At 42.8% G+C, this 24,121-nt stretch overlaps 1 protein-coding gene across 2 annotated transcripts in view; it reads left to right on the top strand.

Moving 5' to 3' along the window:
- CYP24A1 (cytochrome P450 family 24 subfamily A member 1) overlaps positions 1-4,537 on the top strand; it is a 15,355-nt gene extending 10,818 nt beyond the window's left edge. The window contains exons 8-11 of one of the 2 annotated variants that reach the window (XM_007113341.2): positions 2,587-2,753; positions 3,571-3,649; positions 4,121-4,318; positions 4,416-4,537. In XM_007113341.2, the coding sequence (XP_007113403.1) occupies positions 2,587-2,753; positions 3,571-3,649; positions 4,121-4,318; positions 4,416-4,526 (555 nt within the window). In that variant the 3' untranslated portion in view covers positions 4,527-4,537. The remainder of the gene's footprint in view (positions 1-2,586; positions 2,754-3,570; positions 3,650-4,120; positions 4,319-4,415) is intronic. The other variant, XM_007113342.2, reaches the window with a different exon arrangement.
- The last annotated feature ends 19,584 nt before the right edge of the window (positions 4,538-24,121 follow it).

Genomic DNA, 24,121 nt, shown 5'->3' on the forward strand with positions numbered 1-24,121 from the left:
GAGAGGCCCGCGTACCGCAAAAAAAAAAAAAAAAAAAAAAAAAAGTGGGGACTTGGGCTTCCCTGGTGGCGCAGTTGTGGAGAATCTGCCTGCCAGTGGGTTTGTGCCCTGGTCTGGGAGGATATGCCGTGGAGCAACTGGGCCCGTGAGCCACAACTACTGAGCCTGCGCGTCTGGAGCCTGTGCTCCGCAACAAGAGAGGCCACGACAGTGAGAGGCCCGTGCACCGCGATGAACAGTGGCCCCCGCTCGCCGCAACTAGAGACAGCCCTCGCACAGAAACGAAGACCCAACACAGCCAAAAATGAAAATAAATTAATAAATAAATTAAAAAAAAAAAAAAGCGGGGACTTATGTCAACTCATTTTTCTGTTAAATCCCTAACCCCGAGAGGCTCTTTAGAATGATGGAAATAAAGCTTAACCCATTATTCTTTTTTTTTTTCAGCTGGAATGTGAGCTCCATGACAGTGATGACTTGATTTTGTCCTTGCTATTCCTAGGGTGTGGAATAGAAGTTGGCACATAGTAGGTGCTCAACAAATACTTGTTCAATAAATGAAAGAATTCAGGAATTATGGAGTGTCTGCTATGTGCCAGGCACTGTTTCGGGTACTTGAGAGGCCACGATGAACCAGTTCCCCTCATGGAACTTAAGTGGTCTTGGGGCACAGATGATAGACATGTAAATAAATATTGAAATAGGATCATTTCAGATAGTGATCCAGGACCTGGAGGAAGCCATCAGGGTGAAGTCATAGAGAGGTAGGGGAGGTCGTCTGAGATGTCATACTGGAGCTGACACTGGAATAACGAGAAGGAGCCACCCAAGGGAAGAGCTGGGGGAAGACCACTCCAAGCAGAGGAAACAGCACATGTGGTCAGAGTTGACGGGAGAACACGATGGGCCCTGTTAACCAGGAGCCTTTGTGAGGCATTTGGATTTACTGCACCTGTGATGGAAATCTCTTGGAGTGTTTTAAACAAGGGAGGCACTTAATCAGATTGATGTTTTGTAAAGTGGGCTCTGGCTGGTGGATGGAGAATGGACCTAGCAGAGAGAGAGTGGAAGCAGCAAGGCCAGCTATGAGATGTGTCTCCTCCATGGAGGTCAAGCCGGGATCCTTTGTGCCCATGAGGTTTCTCAGGCCACTTCCCCTCCATTCAGCCCCTGCAGTTATCCTAAAAGGCCAGGGCTGTCTTACAGGGCTTTGGTGAAAGCTACTGTAATCTGCCTTTTGGAAACTCTATTTGGTACTTGTGGTAAGGGACCCACTGATATGGCTCAATCTGTTTCTTTTTTTAGTCCTGGGTATTCTGAAAGTCACATTTGGAAAATCAGAGAAATTTGAAAGTGTATCTAATTTGGTGGCTACGCCCTCTTCCTGTTTTGTAAATTGGACTCTTGTAATAATGACATCCACAGTTTATTTGCAGCTGAGGCTGACAGTCCTCTGACGGGAAGAAGGCTACTTGGAGGCATCTTCTTCCAAAAATAATAAATACCATTGGCTCCAAATTGTCCTGCACTTGGCTCATTTATGTGAGTGGCACATAGCACTTAGCAAAAGCGTCTTCATGTCTGCAGAGAGGACACAATGACCATTTTTATGGGACTATTTGGCTTAAATTAGACAAAAATAGGCCTAAAGACAAATACATCAGACTACCAGTGGTGAGTATTATGAAGCTAAAAGCTGCACTGGCTGTTTCTGCCAATATTTTTTCTCTTCTCATTGCCTTTGGAAAGGAAATAAAGAATGCCACTTAAAAGGCCACGAGTCTTTGTCAGAAATTGTGGCTGGTTCTTTGAAATACTCAACTGGACGCTAGAATTTCTTATTTTGGTGTTGGCCGCCTCCTACCAGGGCTCTTTCCTTGAGGCTGAAACCCTGGGTACAGATAATGCCTTTTTATTTTTGTGGTAACTTTTGAGGGTGTGGCAAAAAAATCTTTCTTTTAAATTCCAGGAATGCAACTTCTTGTGCATTTGCATTGCAAAATTTTTAAAAAAAAGACTTTTATTAGCAACACTCTTAGGCTCTCCATCCCTCTCTCCCCACTCAATTTTCATATTATTTTCTATATTAAACAATTAACAAATTTCATTTTGAGATAATTATAGATTCACATGCAATTCTAAGAAAAAAAATAGAGAGGATCCCTTAATCCTTCACCAAGTTTCCCTCAATGGTAACATGTGCATAAGATAAACTATCACAACCTGGAAATTGATACTGTTGCAATCGCCCATCTGACTCTCATTGGGCCAGCTCTACATGCCCTCATTTTGTGTTCAATTTTTGTACCAAACTATATTTTGCGTCCTAATGCAGCTGATTATTTAAAGAATTCTACTTTGATTCCCTCAGGAAATAAGCTATTATTCATTGATGTGTTTTATAAACTAAATCTGACTTTTCATACAGGGCGTTTGTTTGAAGCACAGCCAAGAAGGACATGTAGAAAAGCGTCACTCACAATGTTTTCATGACAAGGTGGTAGGCATCACCTTTGGTTCAGCTCATATTGGTTTTAAGGCAGTTTATTTGCAGAAAACTCAAGTTTATGTCCATTTGGCTTTCAGACAGCAAACAGCTTAATGTGGATTCTCTACAATTTATCTCGTAATCCCCACGTGCAACAAAAGCTTCTTAAGGAAATTCAGAGTGTACTGCCTGAGAATCAGATGCCACGGGCAGAGGATTTGAGGAATATGCCATATTTAAAAGCCTGTCTGAAAGAATCTATGCGGTAAGAACACGTGCCTAAGCCAATATGAATATGTCAGAAGGCTGTTCTCTCCAACACATAATAAGGGGTGCCCTCCCACAGGTGGCTCCCACAGTTGATTCGTACACATTTACCAAGCTACCAAAAAAAAAAAAAAAGAGAGCCTCTGGACCATATTCCTTTCCTATTACTCATTTCCTAAATCATTTGGGCAAATTCTATTAAATCTTGGAAAGTCAGAGTCTTGCCCTTTAAATCAGTAATAATAATACTCTAATGGACGCTATAAGCAATAATTAAGATTAGGGGCACGATGGAAGGATGTGAGATGAAAGCTCAGCAAGGAACCATATTATTATATGGTAAGACATAGAGACACCTTTGTTTTTGAGCCTCTGTATAAAATGTTCTTTGAAAATTCTTTTTCTGGAAAACAGCTCACAATGTCTTGGGGTCCGAAGGAAATATCTTTAACTTCATGAAGGGTAGTTAGGAGAAACCAAGAACAAACAACAAGCTTGAGGGTGAAGCATGTCAATGTATACATTTGAATGTGTACGGGAAATGAAACCGAACAAACACTATTCACTATGAAGTTAATAGTGAAGCTATTAAGCAGGCTTGTACTTGGGGGTTTAACCAACACAATAAGATAAAGAATATAAACAAGAGGTGTAAATATTGGGAAGAAAGAGACAGAACTTCCTTGTAAAGAGTTGGGATCATGTTCCTTTTTTGAGAACTCAGGCAGCAACTATTTATTTAACCAGAATCTGCATTCCCTTGAGCCAGAACTTGGTCCGTGCCCACTTTGACGTCTCTGATTTTGTTTTTTCAGGCTTACCCCGAGTGTGCCATTTACAACTCGGACTCTTGACAAAGCAATGGTTCTGGGGGAATATGCTTTACCCAAAGGAGTAAGTAGAATTTGTACAGTCTGTACCTTACCCTTTTCAAATATCCGTCAGATCTCCCTAAACGTTTCTACTGGGAGAGCATTCATTTTGGAAATGTGTAGATTGCAGTATATAGTTGACGTGTTGTGTAGTCTAGCATTAGGAATAATGGTTATGGAGACAGACCTGGATTCAAGTATAGCCTTGAGTGAGTTACATAACCTCTGCGAGCCTCAGTTTTCTCATCTGTAAAATGGGAGTAATAAAACCTACCACATGGGATTGTTGTGAGAATGTGATGTAAAATTTTAAAGTTCATGACCTATTTATTGTGCCAGTATCACCTGACACATTTCAAGCACTCAATACATGTTGGCATTCATCATTATTATACATTTGTGGGTTACTTTCACATTTGTAAGGTGATGGCTTTTGTAAATTTTGCTATTCAAACGTTTTCTTTAAGTGCTTTGTGTTTCTGTGTGTTTTTAGACAGTATTGATGCTAAATACCCATGTGTTGGGGTCCAATGAAGAAAATTTTGAAGATTCAAGTCAGTTTAGACCCGAACGATGGCTTCAAGACAAGAAAAAGATCAACCCTTTTGCCCATCTTCCATTTGGCATTGGGAAAAGAATGTGCATTGGTCGCCGATTAGCCGAGCTTCAGCTCCACTTGGCTCTCTGCTGGGTAAGACCCTGATGGGATTTCTGCAGCTGTATTCTGGGCTATTCCTCAAGGCAGGAGAAGAGGGGTGATTCTGCTTTTTTGTGCTTCTGTGTTCCAGATCGTCCGCAAATATGACATCGTGGCCACGGACAAGGAGCCTGTGGAGATGCTGCACTTGGGCATCCTGGTACCCAGCCGACAGCTCCCCATCGCTTTCTACCAGAGATAGGAGGCCTCAGGTGATCATCTGGGGTGTGGAGAATGGCCAAGAGGTGAGCCAAGCTTGGAAGTCAACCATACTTGGCTTGGAGTCCCTGCTCACTGTTGGTTCACTGGGTGACCTTGAACAGTTACTTAATCTTTCTGCCTTCACTTTTTTTTTTCATTTGTAAAATGGGGACCAAAAGAGTATCCATCCAGAAGGATGATATGAATACAGAATACCTAGCCCAGAGCCTGGCATCAACTAAGTACTCCAAAATGCAAGCTGCTTGTCATGGTTTTTGCATGTGAATATCGGGGTGGGGGGCAAACTTTTTCTGTAAAGGACCAGTTGGCAAATATTTTAGGTTTTGCAGGACATAAGGCCTCTCTCACACCCACTTTACTCCACCTCAGTGCAGCCTGAGACAACTGGTCAATGAATAGGGGTGACTATTGTATTAGTTTTTTATTGTTGCCATAACAAATTACTAAAACAAATTACTTACAAATTACTAAAACTTGTATTAAATAGCACACATGTATTATTTTATCATTCTCTAGGTCAGAAATTCAACACAGCTCTTGCCAGGATAGAATCAAGTTGTCATTTGGCGGGACTGTGTTCCTTTCTGGAAGCTCTAGGGGAGGATCTATTCCCTTACACATTTCAGTTGTTGGCAGAATTTAGTTTCTTATGGCTGTAAGACTGAGGTTTCTGTTTTCTTGCATCAACTAAGAGTTATTCTCAGCTCCTAGAGGCCACCATTCCTTGGCTCATGACCTCTTCCTCCATCTTCAAAGCCAACTAGCTAGCCTCCAGGCTTCAAATCCCTCATCCTTCTTCTGTTGCATCTCTCAGACAGGATATCATTCAGGATAATCTCCCCATTTCGAGGTCCATAACCTTAATCACATCTGCAACGCTCCCTTTGCAATGCAAAGTAATATATTCACAGGTTCTGGGGATTAAGGACTAAGCTTTTTTTGAGGGCCATGATTCTGCCTACCGGCACTATATTTCAATGAATCTTTATTCGTAAAAAGAGGTGGTAGTACTTATTGGACCACAGGGTCTTGATTTACAGACCCCTGGCATAGAAGAGGAGATATTTACCAGCCTGTATTAAATACAATGTAATACTTTTTCTGCAACGTACCATTTATTACCTTTCCTGACAGTGTGGGTGTTCTCATACCAACTTCATAATTTTTGCCGTATTCATATATCAGCTATTTAATTGCTGCTTAATTATTTCCTTTAAATTAACACAGGCCTAATAGTATACTTTAGCCTTATTTCTAATTTCCTTGATGAAATGGTGTTTTTTTTAGTCTCGTTATTTTCCCCTAATCCACAATAAAATGAATTTTCAACTACTGAAGTGATAAAGAGTTAGCCTGAGAAATCTCTAGTATTATCAGATGTGGAAATATGACGTTTCTGACACATAGCTTTATAGAATTAGGTGTCAGTGGTAAAACTCAGTCTCAATCACTCTTCCCTTTCAACGACATCACCTAGAATTTGCCTAGAACTAGTTGCTATTTGCTAACTGCAAGTTAAGGGTATTTGCTGATAGGTGGATTATTTCGGGAAACATGCAATTACAGATGAAATTTCTGAATGAGGCCCAGTGAATTCCTCCCTCCGTGTCTGGTATCATTAGGCAGTTGTCAGATTCTGAACATGCCAACAGACAGAGTTGAATCAAGTAGGATAACGAAGGAATTCTAGCTTAATCGCGAAACTTCCAGTCTTCAGATAGGACAGTGTGCACAGTTATCTTGGTGAAACACAAGAGCCCAGGGCACTACTGGTTTTAGCATTTATTTTTTTGCCAATAATTCCTCTTGTTTAACTGTACGGCTCTGATGTATAATTGGGGTATACTTTATTTTCCAGATTTTTTTTTTTTTTTTTTTTTTTTTTTACCAAGACCACAAGCAGCAATTTTTACCCTTTTGCAAGAATGAGGCTTTGGGCTTCTGCATGACAGGAAAGCAAACATCAAAAACCTGAGCGTGAAACAGCATGTAAAGAACATTTAGTCCCAGGTGTTTATTCTCTTTCTTCTGTACAATTGTTCTAGAAGCTGTACTGTCTATGTAGCTGATGGTATTTATTAAGATGGTATCTGGCTCAGGAAAGCAGATTGTTGGAACACCAGGCACTCTGGTGTTTACTACCAGGGTATACCGCCTGCTTACACGTAACTTACACATAACTGACATATCAGCATCATCCTGTTTTCTCTTGTATAGGGCAGTTGGGCACTTATCCGTTGGTCAGGTAAACGTCACTAAATGTTTCTGTCCTAGCTTTACCAGATTCACTGCTGGAATCTTCACTTCTCAGGAGTTTACATTTCACAATGAAAGACCGACTATAGCTAGATCATTGGGGGCCCTGTGTAGTATTGATGATCCATTTGTTGTAACTCCATTTAATATATTTGGGGAAATACTGCTTAATAATAGAAGCAAAACTAAATGTTGGTTAAAGTTATCAGGTCCCTATGAAGCTGTTTTTTTTTTTTTTTCTTGTTTTGAAATAGAAACATTATTGGAAAATTAGAGAAAACCTCTATGTTAAGAAGTACTTTAATGAAGTCAAAACCTCCTGTCTAAGAATGTTTAATGATTTACTGTGGCATCATTGTGTTAAAGGATCCTGAAATTATTTAATTATGGCATTGAGTCTATTTAATCTATTAAGGACTGGATCAGTAGTTTTTAAATTGTGTGTGTGTGTGTGTGTATTCTAATGGCAATTTGCTTACATCATTTAAAAAATATGTATGGTATTTGATTTAGAAGTTTAGAGCAATGTTCTAAAGTTGAGTCATGGCTTAAAAATATTCAGTGACGGGCTTCCCTGGTGGCGCAGTGGTTGCGAGTCCGCCTGCCGATGCAGGGGACACGGGTTCGTGCCCCGATCCGGGAGGATCCCACGTGCCGCGGAGCGGCTGGGCCCGTGAGCCATGGCCGCTGGGCCTGCGCGTCCGGAGCCTGTGCTCAGCAACGGGAGAGGCCACAGCAATGAGAGGCCCGTGTACCGCAAAAAAAAAAAAAAAAAAAAAATTCAGTGACTTTCCCTGCCTTAATTTTTCCAGCTATAGATGGGTCAGTAGTAAAGTGTGCATACAGTATAGATTAACTAGATAAACCATGTTACATGACTTGAACTCCTTGGGAAAATATGATTTCATAAATGGAAAAGGCATATAGATTTAAGCAATACTTGTAAAACTCTTAAAAATTGTGTTTACATATATATATTTTTTTTTGTGTGTGTGTGTGTGTGTGTGTGTGTGTGTGTGTGGTATGCGGGCCTCTCACTGCTGTGGCCTCTCCCGTTGCGGAGCTCCGAACGCACAAGCTCAGTGGCCATGGCTCACGGGCCCAGCCGCTCCGCGGCATGTGGGATCTTCCCGGACCGGGGAACGAACCCGCATCCCCCGCATCGGCAGGCGGACTCTCAACCACTGCGCCACCAGGGAAGCCCCTACATATATTTTATTTGCACAGGTTTTTACTACTACTTTTCCTAAAAGCATACTATATGTTTCTGTATATTTGATAAAGATTTCCCTTTTAGGTTACCTTTTTAGACTATTTCAGAAGTGTACATTTATATCTTTATTTTGAACAAATATGTGCACATCACCAAAATAAGTATATGCTTTCTCACTGCTGTGAAATTCTTTTTAGAATTATAAATACGCATGTGTTGTCAGATTTCATCTGTATATCTTCTCTGAATTCTCTAAAAGAATAAAAGTTTTCAAATATGTGAGATGTTTCCCCTTCATTGCATTTCATTTTTTAAAAAAATTTATTTATGTTATTTATTTATAGCTGTGTTGGGTCTTCGTTGCTGCACATGGGCTTTCTCTATTTGCCGTGAGCGGGGGCTACTCTTTGTTGCGGTGCACAGGATTCTCATTGCGGTGGCTTTTCTTGTCGCAGAGCACGGGCTCTAGGCGTGTGGGCTTCAGTAGTTGTGGCACACAGGCTCAGCAGTTGTGGCGCACGGGCTTAGCTGCTCCGCAGCATGTGGGATCTTCCTGGACCAGGGCTTGAACCCGTGTCCCCTGCATTGGCAGGCGGATTCTTAACCACTGCGCCACCAGGGAAGCCCCTCCCCTTCACTGCATTTCTTACAACCAAAGGTAAACATTCAAACTTTGTCTCACTAGAAAATTCTCTCATGTGGCTAGTTTACAATATAATATTACAGTAACATTTTACAGTAGTTTTACCAAAAGGTGATCATTTGAATGGCAAAATAATTTTCCTTTTTTTGCTCCATTTACTTCTATCTGCACCACCATCCCCTTCTCTCTGGACCACAGCAGAAACTGCCAACTGATCTCTATCTTGCTTCCTTCTAGACTGTTCTTTGTCCATTGGCCATATTGGTCTTTTTAAACCCCAAGCCCGACGGTGTCCCAGCCCTGCTTCTGTGGCATCCCATTGCTCTCACATAAAGATCCAATTCCTTAAGCTGGACTTCGGTGTTTCGTAAAGTACAGCCCACTCACCCACACGCCCCAGCGCACATGAGCCACCGGAGGCCTCTGCACTCTGGCCACACTGGCTTCTGCCAGTCTCTTCTATTCTTTAAACACTCTCTGCCCCTGAGTTTTTGCACCTGATGTCTTTCCTCCTGGAGCACTCTTTCTTCACCTGTTCATCTCTCCTATGCACCAATCAGAGCGCAGCTCAAGCTTCCTGGAGGATGTCTTCCTGGATGATCGAAATCCCCCAGAGGCTGAGGTCTCTCTCTCTCTCTCTCACTCTCTCTCTCTCTCTCTCTCTCTCTCTCTCTCTCTCTCTCTCTCTCTCTCTCTATATATATATATATATATATATATATATCCTATTTGTTGGTCTCTGTTTGGAGGGGAGCCCTGATTGATACACTCACTCTAAAAATGTGCTAATATTACCTCCATTTTACAGATGTGGAGGAGGAAACTGAAGCTCAGAGTTTAAACAAACTTTAACTGTTTTTTACAATGAAAAGTTTTTTTTTTAACTGATTATATAAATAATGCTTCTGAACTTTATGGTGACTAATAAATCCAGGCACATTTCCCCAAAGTCATCCTGTTGACAGGTGGCTTAGCCAGGACTCAGCCAAGTCACACAACCTCCTGTCCACAGCCTGGTAGGCGGGTGTGTGGTACAGTGCTCAGCCCAGGTGAACGTAACAGTTCTGTTATGATTGTCGTCAATCATACATGCCATTCAGTGTCTGTGGCTTATCATTATGTCTCCTCCAGTCCCTATTCTGTCTCCCTGAAGGCCAACTCCATTCTTTAGCTCAAACAAAAGTCTAATGGGTGCTTATGGGAAACCAGTTCATGAGGATACATTGGGAATGCTGTCCACTTGGCTTTTGAGATGTCCGGATAATTTTTGGAGAGAGAGAGGGAGGCAAGAAAAGAGGGAAGGGAAAAGAACTAAGGAAGGAAGGAGAGAATTGAGAGATCAAGGGATTTCCTCGATGTTTGTAGCCAAGATTCTACACACAAGATTGGCACTTCTCCTCTGAATAGTAGAAAATTATGGGGCAACTACTACTCATAAGCAGATGATGGAGGGGAGTTGCATTATATGCACCTTTAACCCATGCAGACTTAACCATCCATGCTCAGAGCAGAGGTCTGACTACGACAGAAGGTAGCACAGGTGATTCCAGCAGCCTGAGTCTGGTTGCAGGGCCCAGGGATCCCAGGGCTGATGTCGGGTCACTGGTGGAGGGGGCTAGTTCCTAACACAGCTGGGTATGGGGTCTGGGGCGTCCCAAAGATTGTGTTGGCCTGGGCAGAGCCAGGCCCAGCTGGTCTCAGCCAGGCCCAGCTGGTCTCAGCCAAGGGCCTGGCCTGCTACGAGCAGGCTGGGTCTGCAGACTGGGGGATTATGGTTTTCTAGTGTCTGGTGTCTGCCCCCTGGTGGGTGAGACTGGTCCAGAGGCCAGAACAGGCTTTCTGGAGGGCAGGGCCAGGGCGCAGGGGATTCTGGGGCTGCTGCCTCAATGCGGGGGTGGGTGGGCGGAACTGCGTCTGAGGCCCTCTTGTGGGCAGGGCCGTGTCTAGAGGCGGCTGTGAGCTCACGGGGTCTTTAGGCAGCCCCTCTGCTGATGGGTGGGGCTGGGTCCCTGCCCAGTCAGTTGCTTGGCCTGAGGCGTCCAGCACTGGCACCTATGGGCTGTCAGGTAGGGCCAGGCCTTGGCACTAATGAGCTGGAGGGAGGCTCCCACCAGGACAGCCGCCGGCAAGCGGCAGCGTCCACGCGGTAGGACGGTTCCTGAGGATGCCACCTGCCAGCGTCTGTGTCCCCAGAGTGAACAGCAGCCACCCCCCCGCTTCTCCGGGAGACCCTCCAAGACCAGCAGGTAGGTCTGGCCCAGGCTCCTATCCAATTACTGCTTTTGTGCCGGGCCCTGGTGCGCGTGAGAGGTTGTGTGGCCCTTTAAGAGGGACGTCTCTATTTCCCCGCAGTCCTGGGGGGCTCCCGAAGTTAAACCCTGCCGACCTTCAAAGCCAAATGCTCTGGGGGCTCGTCTTCCCAGTGCAGGACCCCCAGGCCTGGGAGCCTGACGTGGGGCTCAGAGGTCACACTCTCGTGGGAGAACCTCTGCAGTGTAATTATTCTCCAGCTTGTGGGTCGCCCACCCTGGGAGTGTGGGACTTGACTGTATCACGAGTCTGCCCCTCCTACCCGTCTCGCTGTGGTTCCTTCTCGATGTCTTTAGTTGTGGAAGATCTTTTCTGGTAGGTTCTGGTCTTTTTCACTGATGGTTGTTCTGCAGATAGTTGTGATTTTTGGTGTGCTCACGAGAGGAGATGAACTCAGGGTCTTTGCACTCTGCCCTGTTGGCCCCAGCCTCCCAAGGGGGCATATATGCCTTTCACAAGTGATATGCAGGATGAATTTTGGAGGTATGCAGACAAATAATTTTTATTACTGATAATGTGTATTTACAGTTATCTTCTGTAATACTAATTTTGTTTAAATGTCTAGTAGTATTATTAAATTTGCTTTTTAAATAAGTTGATTTACATTATAGAGGGGAGACGATAGTGAGTGATATTTCTTGAAGCATGTAAATTAGGCAAAACAACCATGAAAATGGCACAAGGGTATCTGGAAATGAGGAATTTCTGTAATTTAATAACCCTAGGATGAAGGTGTGAGTAGATTTTTCATTTTACAGATGAGGAAGCTGAGGCTTGGAGATTAATAAATGGTTATGTTTTTTGGAACTCGTATGCGATGGGGCCAGGATTTGAACCCAGGATGTTTGGCTGTGGAGCCCAGACACTCAGGTGGCCTCTGTGTTTCCCACCTCCTGTTAGTCACATCGTTATATAACCCCCTAAAAGTATGGGCAAGACCTGTGACTTGCTTCTAACCAATTGCCTGTGTCAAAGGTGACGGGACCTCACCTCCTGATTATGGAATAGAAGATTGTCACATCTGTCCTCCCAGGAGACTCTCTCCTTTGCAGGTTTTGATGACTAAGCGGCTGATGGGGGGCTCCATATGGCAAGGAACTGAGGGCAACCTCCTATTAAAAAGGAAAGTCCTGGGCTTCCCTGGTGGCGCAGTGGTTGCGAGTCCGCCTGCCGATGCAGGGGACACGGGTTCGTGCCCCGGTCCGGGAAGATCCCATATGCCGTGGAGCGGCTGGGCCCGTGAGCCATGGCCGCTGAGCCTGCGCGTCCGGAGCCTGTGCTCCGCAACGGGAGAGGCCACAGCAGTGAGAGGCCCGCGTACCGCAAAAAAAAAAAAAGGAACTAAAATTATAAGGCCACGAAGTTTAGCTCAGGATTGCCTTCTAGAAGTACAGTGTCGGCCAGATCAGGACCATAGGCACAGCAGAATATGCTGCCATTGTGTTCTTAATGAAATTCCCAAGACTAATTCCATCTTTCTTTCTTAGAGTTTCTGGTTAAAGGTGCTGAGTCTGACTTTGGATGAGCACTCATTCAATTTGCCAAGTTTTTCCAAGGTTCACTAGCAAGTGACCTGGGAAAAAATTCATATTAAGGCTTTAAAAGTCTACAAGTGCGGGAAGAGCTTAAAATAGTTAACTCATCAACTAGCCCGGAATGAACTTAGGATAAGTTTGTCTAACATGTTCCTTGTTAGGACCAGAAAAAAAACAAAACAAAACAGAAAACAACTTCATCTGAGGAAAGGACAATTCATTTGTGTAGGTCAATATCAAACTTCCTTGGTAATGAATGACTTTGGTAGTTATTCATGTTCTGGCAGATCTGATGAAATCACATTTTATCCCTAAATTTCTAAGTGACTTTTATCAAGAGATGTTGGAAGCTTGAAAAGTTACACTAGCCTTCTAAAATGAACTGGGTAACATGCTTTCTTTTCCTATTTTCAGAAAGCCTTTGGATTATCAGTACCTTAAAAGTTAAACACCTGTAAAACTACACAGGTATGCTCAGGACTGGCTACATAATTTGCAGGGTCCAGTGTCAAATAAAAATGAGGAACTTCTTGTTAAAAAAAAATTAAGAATTTCAAGATAGTGGCACAAGGCATTAAACCAAGTGCCCATCTAAGCTTGGGGTCCCATGTGACTGTCCATGTAAGATCCCATAGCCGTGGACCCAGCCCTGACATGGGCATGGAGGTGTTTGACCACCACATCAATTGCTTTATTGATTATTGGTTTATTCAGATTTTCTTTTTCTTCTTGGGTCAGTTTAAGTAATTTACATTTTTTCCCCAAAGCTTGACTGAGGCTGGAGAGCCCCCTCCCGAGATGGCTCCCTTGTGGGGCAACAAGTTGCTAGCCATTTGGACGGAGCCTTAGTTCTTCACTACGTGGATATCTTCATAGAGTTTCTTGTGTGTACTCATAGCCCAGCTGACCTCTCCCAGTGAGAGCAAGGCAGAAGCCACATTTTCTTTTAGGAGATAAGCTTGGAAGTCACACAAGTCATATCTGCAATAGCCTATTGGTTATAGAGGTCTGGCTTGCTCAGTATAGGAGACCACACGAGGTCTTGAATGTTACTGGTGGCCCCCTTGGAGACTGATACCACTGTACTCTATGTCGAGAAGCTAATAATAGTAATAATAATAATGATGATAATAATCATTTACTAAAGTGCTTACTGTGTGCCGGCAATGTAGTCAGCACTCTGTGTACATTATTTCATTTTATTTTTTATTTTTTTGGCCACGCAGCTTGTGGGATCTTAGTTCCCCAGCCAGGGATTGAACCCGGGCCCTCTGCAGTGAAAGCATAGAGTCCTAACCACTGGACTGCCAGGGAATTCCCCCATTATTTCATTTTACATGCACAGTGGCAGCAACAAGTCCTTACTATTACCAACCCCGGGGTACGAATGGATAAACAGGTTTGGATAAATTAAGGAAGTTGTCTTCCCTTTTCTACAAAAGTTTTTAACAGAATCATCTAGACCAACCCTGGTTGAATCAGGGTTTCTCAGCATCAGCATTAGTGACGTTTAAAGCTAAGTAATTCCCTGTGTTGGAATGTTGTCCTGTGCATTGCAAAATATTTAGCAGCGTCCCTGGTCTCCACCTGCTAGATGCCAACAGCACCCTCTCTCAGTTGTGACAACCAAAGATGTCACCAGACATTGCCAAATGTCCCCTGGGAGGCAAAACCACCGCAGTTGAGAATTACTGCTCACACTAGAATTTTTCTCTGTTGAGATGTCACTTCAGTATAGTGCAAAATTTCAAGCGTTGGTTGCAAATTCCATCCAGTGAAATGAGAATGAAAAGGAGCATGCATTCATTCCGCAAACATGTATTGTCTCCCTAGAGACCTGTACACACGACTGTAAAAATGCCTACACCGGCAGTCGTGAACTTTCCAAGATACGTAGGGGTGAGTTATTGAGTGTTGGAGATTAAAATCTGTACTATGGATTAGCAATCAAACAAAGAATTGGCTTGTCAGGTCAGATTAGGCTGACAAAATTAGGAACCACATGAATCACTGAGTTAATTGCAGCAAAAGCTGCAGTTTACCGAATGCATTCCATTTACTCATTTCAGAAGGAATTCCACCTGCCTTTGAAGCAAAGAAAGTTTAGGGAATGTATAGATTTCCACGCCAGTGTTGAAATTGCTTTGGGAATCTGTTCATTACCAGTATATTTATCTTGCGTTACAAACAGTTCCCAGGGATCTTGTATCAGCCCTCAGAAAGACGATTGAGAAAAATGACTTGTGAACAAGACATTATTGCTCAAAACATGTTGTTGGTAATTCAGTTCTAAACAATGGCTTTGGGAAACACGTTTGTCTCAACAAGTTAATGTATTTTTATCTGTTATTGAATCATTAGGTGACTGATTAACTGGGTACAAATGTTATCCCTACCACTAATGCTATTGTTCATTTGGACATAAGGAAATTCTTCAAGTTTCTAGCAATTTCTGGCAACTTGTAGAAAGTTGAGCCATCTAAAAGAATAATAAGGGCTATGATCTCTAACTGCTGACTTTAATTCTGAACACCATGAGAGTTGGGGTTCAGGCAGACTTGCTCTTAGCTACTTTGCCAGAACCTAGTCTAGTGTCTGGTACATAGTAAGTGCTCAAAAACCTTAGTTGAGGGCTTCTCTGGTGGCACAGTGGTTGAGGATCCGCCTGCCGGTGCAGGGGACGCGGGTTCGTGCCCCGGTCCGGGAAGATCCCACATGCCGCGGAGCGGCTGGGCCCATGAGCCATGGCCGCAGAGCCTGCGCGTCCGGAGCCTGTGCTCCGCAACGGGAGGGGCCACGGCAGTGAGAGACCTGCGTACCGCAAACAAACAAAAAACAAAAACAAAAAAACCGTAGTTGAAAACATTGAATGATCTTTAAAAGTTCATTAGCTTCATTTCCTAGAAGACTGTCAAGAAATGTAGTTCTGGAATGGATTTGAAATCCTGTTTCTTATCCTCTACCGTGTTCCAAATAATCTTGTAACACCTTTTGATATAAATACCTGAATCATCAGCTCATCCTTTGACTTTGAGAGTTGATTAGATTTTGCATTGGGGTTGAACTTAGATTCTCCTATTGAGCTGGCCCAATGCTTGACTCCCAGCTCACCTGAGGGCAAATGGTGAGTCTGCCAAATTTTACCATAGCAAAGGGGAATTTTTTATGACATGTCTGAACTTCTGGCATCCTGAGTATGCGTTACCGGGGATCATCCAGACCACCAAATCCACCCTCCCTCCAATCTAAATTGATTGCAGGCTGGCCTTCCCAGAAGTGTTAGCACATCACTAAACTTTATGAAACACTTCAAGGAGGAGCTGCATTCTGCAGTAATAAAAAAAAAAAGGAATAAGAGCAAGGGCAGTGGTAGATAATATCTACTGAGAATTTGTGTGACAATCATTATGGCTAAGTTTGTTTATAAGCATTATCTTACTTTAATTTTTACATCAGTCATGAGCTATGAGGTACAATTATCTCCAATGTTCAGATGAGGAGATAGAAGCTTAGAAAGCTAAGAAATATGCCACAGTTCACAGAGCTAAGGAGTGGTAAACCTGATCTTTGAACCCAATATTCTTTTTTGACCCCAGAGCATGGGCTCACAATCACTATGATTTATGTCTTCAACTGAGTATCTGTAAAAAAACATCAACACAGTAGACACTACGTGAGTCTGAGTTCATACTTGAAAGGTGTAGAAAGATGAGCTGGCCCTTGTGGGGCCCCTCCTCTCCCACACTGAGCGGGGTGACCTGTGTGACCAATAGATATTATGAAAGGCTAGATCATAAAAGACATTGTGACTTTCACCTTGTACCCTCTTGGATCACTCTCTCTACGGCGAAGCCAGCACCATGTCATAAGGACACTCAGGAAGTCCTACGGAGAGGCCCATGGGACATGGAACTAAGGCATCCTGCTAACAACCAGGACAAACCTACCTGGCATGTGAATGAGTCAACTTGGAAGGGGGTCCCCCAGCCCCGTTCAAGCCTTCAGATAACTTATAGTTATCTTGACTGCAATCTCCTGAGACCCTCAGACAGAACTGCCCAAGAAGCCACAAAAATTTTTTGGTGCAATTTGTTACACAGCAATAGATAACTAATACAAAAGGGGAAGATGTTTTCAAGGGAGTGATTTATAGTGATGAATCAGGATAACTAAGATGGATAAGCAAGGAAGTGAAGGAATGTAGGGTGTGCAGTTGGATGGATATAACTGATTAAAATCGCAACTCCCCACCATGGTGTACGTACCCCAGGCCCTGATGCATTCTGACATAATCTCTTACCCTTCTCATCTTGCTCACTAAGCATACCCCACACTGATTCCGTTGGTGCCATTGTTGTTCCTTCAGTAAACCAAGCTCATTCCTGCCTGAGAACTTTTGCGATTGCGATCCCTTTACCTGGGACACTCTTCCTCCAGATCATTGCATTGCTGGCTCCTTCTCATTCTTTAGGTCCCAGCATAAAAATAGCGTATTCAGAGACAACTGTCGAGTATGTTGCCATCCCCCTACTCCAACTAAGCTGCCCTACAACATCACCCTATTTTATTTCCTTCATATTCCTTAGCCCTTTCTAAACTTATTTGTTTGTTTGCTTACGTTTCTCCTCATCAAGAATATAAGAGAACAGGGACCTTATCTATCTTGCTGACTGCTGTGTTCCCCAGTGTCTTAAATAGTGCCTTGGCCAAAGTGGGATTGTAATATAAAGCTACTGAATGAATGGATGGTTAAAAAGAAGCAAATAGAGAGAATAGATTGAACCCTGGCTTACACAAACAGTACAAGTACTGACAACAAGGAAATGCCAGTTAGACAGTAACTGCAAACACTGAGAAAGCAGAGAAGCTGGACAAAGACAACTTCAGCCTTGGAGGAATTCAAACCGCCATTCAATTCAAACCTCCAGGAAGGACGCCAAACACAACGAAACCAGATACTGACTTCTGCGTGGAAATGGTGCTTCAGCCACGTTGACAAGGGTCCAGATGTATCAGGAAGGAGTCTCATACTTGACCAATCCTCCATCCCTGCACTGTGTCTGATCCTATCTGGGGAAGCTTCAGAAGGACCCACTTTTAGTTCATCATGACTTCTCTGGCCTCTGAATATGGCCACATGGTAAAGTCAGTGTTACCTGGGAAGCCATTCCTCCAATTTCATAGAACACAGTGCAGCTTCAAAGAAACTTCCACCAGGACATGAGTGATCTTGTATTCATTCGCTACCACACATTGTTTAATGTTCCACCCTAACTGGACACTCTGAACCCGATATTCATATGTTATTGGGAACTAGAGCCACAGCAGCCTCGCCCCAATTATGAATTTACAAGCTGTTGACACATCACATGCAGGCATTTCTAATCATTAAAGACAAACCCAGGAATAGTTTGGATTCTACGCCCAACTGCATGTTACTCAATGTCTACAACTGGGCAAATTAGGCTTCAGAGGATCTGAAACCCAGTTCCATGTCTGCATGAATCATTATCCCCTCAAAGTGGATCTCAGCACATTGTAGAACTGCTAAATACATGGGTGATGTCCTAACCAGGAAAATAAATTCCTGTTTTGAAAGGGAAACAGTTTTCCCTCTTTCAGATGAAAGGCATAAATTTATGTTTTGAAAGTTGTCGCTAGGGCAATAATGAATCCATCTTCATGTTCAGGGACTGGGGTGATTAATAACCAATAATTCTTAATAAGAGTCTGATTTATGTGGCAGCTTTATCAGCCCACAGGCATCATGTGTAGCAATGGGAATGTCTTCATTTCATCCAACCTGAAACACAACTCTTGGGATGATCCCAAGGGTCAGTTGAGTGGTGTAACCAGCATTAGAAATTGAAAACAGCAAACGCAAGAATGGCAGTTCAAGGAAATGAGGAAATATATCAACGATCATCTTCTGAGAAAAGATTTACAGTATTTATGGGGTTTTCTTTTTCTTTTTTTAGAATTTTTTGTTATTTTTTTTCTCTTACTGCATGATGTAAGCAGTACTCATTTATCTAAAAGAACTCTGCCAAAAATCTTGGTTCCTTTTGATCATCAAGACCAAGATTCATATCCTGAAGAGAAGGTCTTATGCAACTTTCCCTGTTTCAGAATTGAAACTGTCCTACTGAATTCTTCTGCTTTTCACTGGAAGAAAAGTTCATGGAAGAGATCTTCGTGGTTTTCAGTGGACGTTTAGGACTTTTGTTCGGCAAAGAAAGGCTCCAAGAACAGGAGAGACACTGAGCAAGAGAAGAGGAAGAGGAGGAGAGAAGATGAAGAATAGAAAAATAGAAAAGAAGAAAATGGAGAATAGGAGAGATGCTGAGTAGAAAGAAAACAAAGCCAAAGAAGTTCATGTGCTGAATGGCGGTGGATGCACTGGCTGCGAGAAGCCGTGTAGTGATGGAAAAGACTCTGAGAAAGGATGCCCTGTGTGGAGGGCTTCTCTGGGGTCACATCACCCTTATTCACCTCTTTGCTTCCCCAACCAGATCCATATGTGCCCACCTCTATTCCTGAGAGGCTGACCTCCACAGTCCTCCAGATCCTTTGCCCTTGGCTACATTTGGATTTAGCCAATGGGAGGCAAGCACCAGCAGGAAATCAGAGGCTGGGAAGTGAGAAAGGCCAGAGCATTGCTTCTGTCACCCCTCAGGCCACGTGTCCGCCACTAACTTCATCCCACTAGACTACATCTCCTTCCAGGACCCATCCTCCACTGCCTCAGCTCTCACTGGGCACCTGCAAAAAATATTTCCTCTTCTTGCCCCTTCAGGCTAAGTTCTTAGCCCAGGTAATGTTCTAAAAAGATCTCTCAAGTCAATGAAAGAAATAAAAGAAACACGTGTTTGATAACCAGCAGTTATCAGGTACTCCCAACATGAACTCATTTCCCCCTAAAAAAAAAATAATAATAATAATTCCCTTTTCCTACAATGGCAGTTAAATGATATCATCATTACATACTAAGCATCAAGCTAGCAAGCTATTTTTTTTTAAAGTAAAAACAAAGCAGTCTACCAGACAGAAGAACTTGAAGCCCTGATGAGATGACTTCTAAGAAGAAAGAAGCGATTTTTGATGAGGAAAACACTTAGAAATAAGCCAAAGGAGTGTGAACTTGAACCTCAGGCTTAAAGGTGGCAAATAGATTCACTCTTCCATGAAGGTGAGGTGGAGCCCTTGGATGCTTCTCTGAACCACACACACAGACCAACATACTGACTCACTGTTCAAGCCAAGAAAAGAAGCAACCAGGAAAGAGAAACCAGAAAACTGTGTTGAATTCCACTCTCGAGCACTTTATTGCCAAAGTACATAGACCAAGCGTCTTCAGGCGTACCGGTGAGATATTTTCTCCCACATATTTTGGCCCACAGCCCAGGTACAAACCCCCTGAGTTCAATTATGGCCCAGGAATCACCATCCCCAACAGTGCTGTGACAAAATTACTGGGTGAACGCATCAGGAACTTTGTGTATGGAAAAAAAAGAATGAAGAAAATTATCCACTGTGGATGGTGCCAGAATCCCTTCTTAGGAGCACTTTATCACGAACTATATGACCTTCTTTCCCGTCAGCCATACCTTCAATGAATATTGGATTTGAACTCGGGGGAGCACAACATCACAAACTTAGGACTAGTTTATTATCTCATAGTTTTATGGAAGACTAAGAAAAATAACCAATTAACAAAGTGGTCAATTGCATAGAGATGACCAACAAATACATGAAAAGATGCTCAACATCACTAATTATTAGAGAGATGCAAATCAAAACTACAATGAGGTGTCACCTCACACCGGTCAGAATGGCCATCATCGAAAAATCTACAAACAAGAAATGCTGGAGAGGATGTGAAGAAAAGGGAACTCTTCTACACTGTTGGTGGGAATGTAAATTGATACAGCCACTGTGGAGAACAGTATGGAGATACCTCAAAAAACTAAAAACAGAACTACCATACGACCCAGCAATCCCACTACTGGGCATATACCCAGAGAAAACCATAATTCAAAAATATGCGCCCCAGTGTTCATTGCAGCACTATTTACAGTAGCCAGGACATGGAAACAACCTAAATGTCCATCAACAGAGGAATGGATAAAGAAGATGTGGTACATATATACAATGGAATATTACTCGTCATAAAAAGGAACAAAATAGTGCCATTTGCAAAGACGTGGATGGACCCAGAGACTGTCATACAGAGCGAAGTAAGAAAGAGAAAAACAAATATCGTATAATATCGCTTATATGTGAAATCTAGAAAAATGGTAGAGGTGAACTCACTTGCAAAGCAGAAATAGAGTCACAGATGTAGAGAACAAACTTACAGATACCAAGGGGGGAAGGGAGTGTGGGATGAACTGGGAGATTGGGGTTGACATATGTACACCACTATGCATAAAATAGACAACTAATGAGAACCTACCGTACAGCACAGGGAACTCTACTCAGTGCTCTGTGGTGACCTAAATGGGAAGGAAATCTAAAAAAGAGGGGATATATGTATATGTATGACTGATTCACTTTGCTGTACAGCAAGAAACTAACGCAACGTTGTAAAGCAACTATACTCCAATAAAAATTAATTTTAAAAAATCTGTGTGACATCCCCCCCAAAATCAATAAAAAATAAAAATCAAACAAACAAACAACAACAAAAAAGTGGTCAATTAGCCAACAATAAGTGATGGAGAAAATGGAAGAGCAATTTGAAGGGAAATAAGGTAACGACTTTGGGAAACAATTTTGTAAAGACTTAACACGCTTCTCAGGGTTGAAGACTTCTATGCGTCAGACCCAATAAGCATCTAAAGGCTTAAAAAGATTCTGATTTGACAGTAATGGTATTTCTCTTGAAGAAAAGGTTAATAATAGCCTGCTACACACAGGAGTCTCTGAGGCCTCCTTCCCAAAGCCAGTTATCATCCACAGGAAACTGAGGTTGTCGGGTAATGTCATGGTGTCTCGTGCTATTTCTTGAACACAGGTTGGGATAATTACAGAATATCATGGGAATGTCCTGAAACACCTCAAGTAAGGAATGTGCCTCAGATAAACCGGCTCCTCTGTGGAAATCCGTATGAGTACTTTGTGTCTGGTCCCCAGAACGTTGAGATTCCTTTGCTCTTTCCTTCTCTCTCTCCTTCTACATGCCTGGGCCAACTCTGTAATATTCCTGCGGGGGCAGGAGTTCATTCTTGACTTAAGATGATCGGTTCACAAGGTGAAATAGGCGAGATGAACTTCCCTCCATTGTCCCGTTCTCCGCAGCTACCAGCTCCATCAATAACCGCAGGTGATGCAGCCCGTTCAAAACGCGCCCCCGCGAGCACGCGCCTCTGCCCCCTCTGCCAAGCTGCTTCATGTTAGGGACCATTCTGAAGAATGGTTTCTTCCCCTGTCTCCTCTGAGTGTTCTTCTGTGACTTTCAGACAGAGAGTGGCAACGATTAAAACAGACACACGTCAGTGTTTTCTGGGGCATAGAAATTAGAAGGTACTAGTTTGAATTCTCGTTTTTCTCCTCCCTTCTTCAAATGTCACAATCCTTCCCAAATCCCACGCCATTCAAGACATTACCAAGATACATTTTCACATTGTTAAAATAAAGTGTGACCCTGTTTCCTCAAAATAAAGATGTGCCGACCACAAGTAAAGCTTGGCTTGACACAACTTACCAGCAATTAAAACACACACACACACATACACACACACACACACACACACACATACACATATATTCTTTTCCTTGATCCAAATTTCTAAACTACTTATTTAAGAATAACCCAAATCACCAATGGTACATTTAAACACTAAACATACAAAAAGTTAGTACATTAAAAATCATTAAAAGCTTGAAACCGGCGTGAATCTGGACGGTCTTATATATCAGAAAACTGGACCATGAAAAGAAAGAGAGCACAGTCTCTCTGTGAAGCAGGTACTTTTATGATCCCCATTTTACAGATGAGGAAACCAAGGTACAGACAGAAGTAACCTATTCAAAGATCAGTGACAGAGCTAGAACCCAACCCCAGCAGGGGGACCCCCCAAGCCACATACATAAAGACTACGCTCTAATGCCTTACTGCCAAAAGCAGTAAGGAAGAGGACGTGCTGAGGATTTCTGGGTGCCGGCGCCATGCTTGGTGCAGGGTGTATGATACGGGAAGCAAAAGCAGACACAGTCCCTTTTACCGTGAAGCTCTGGTGGGAGAGAATAACATTCACCCAATGCTCCCTGATCAGGACTGAGCGGTACGTGGGGCAGTGAGCCTTGAGTGGTGGCTTGGTTCCAGTTAGGGGTGAGAGTCTCTGGTCATTAAGACCTGTTCCTACAGAGACCCTCTGATGTGTTGTCCGCCTTAGAGGATGACATTTCGAAGAGCATCTGATTTGCCAAATCCATATATTATTTAAAGCACACACTCAGTTCAGAATTTCCGTTTCCGGGTGACACATGCGTGACCTCCTCTTTATCCCTCCTGAGGTGTTTGGAACAGGGGAGATTACTTCCTTACCTTCACAAGTCAAAACCAGCACGGTATCCAATCAGCCAGTTACAGAAAGGAACCACCAAAATTTATCAAGTCTGTAAAATCAGGTATATAACTTTAAGTACAGAAACTCTGAAAACCTTGGGAATTATTTAGCCTTAGGAGAACCTCAGGAATATGCTCATTTATTGATGAGGCCATAAAACATATATTCCCCTAAAGGTTTTCAGCTACCTTAGGGCTGACTAAATTAGGATCTGATTTTTTTCACAACCACCTGAAAAGATGGCTGAGGCCTGGAAAAAAATTACTTCCAACCTATGAAAAAGAAATATCAAAATGACATGTAATATATGTTTCATAAATATCTAGAAAATGTAAAACTATGTTGATAGTCAGTTGATACTCAAGTTAGTACCTACATGTGTACATATGTGCGTATATGTATATGCTTATATGAGTGTGTATGTATATACAAAAATATGACTTAGTGTGGGATGTGGTTGAAGTTAAATCTGTTATGGTATGTGGTAGAATATTCCAGATATAGGAAGACCCTAACTTGTTCTTTAAAATTTTTATTGACGTATAGTTCATATACAGTGTTGTGTTGGTTTCAGGTGTGCAGCAAAGTCATTCAATTATACATATATATGTATCTATTCTTTTTCAGATTCTTTTCCCTGATAGGTTATTATAAAATATTGAGTACAGTTCTCTGTGCTGTACAGTAGGTCCCTGTTGGCCATCTGTCTTCTATATAATTGTGTATATCTGTTAATCCCAAGCCCCTGATTTATCCCTTGCCCCGCCCTTTCCCCTTTGGTAACCTTAAGTTTGTTTTTTATGTCTGTGGGAGACCCTGAATTTGAAGAAAAGAAATTTGTGAAAAAGCGGGTGGGGGAGGGGGCAGCGTCAAAGACTTAGCGGCATTTTGGACTAAGTGTCTAAAGAACAACCCAAAGCAATTCTTTTCTGTTTTCAGTTCGTCAGGTTTTTAAAATGCTTCTTTTAATTAACTGGCTGGCCCATTTGTCACAGCAACGGGTCCCCTGAATTCATGCCCTGTGAATTTACCGAGCATCGAATGACA

The sequence above is a fragment of the Physeter macrocephalus genome, chromosome 14, assembly GCF_002837175.3.
Source record: "Physeter macrocephalus isolate SW-GA chromosome 14, ASM283717v5, whole genome shotgun sequence".
NCBI lineage: Eukaryota > Metazoa > Chordata > Mammalia > Artiodactyla > Physeteridae > Physeter > Physeter macrocephalus.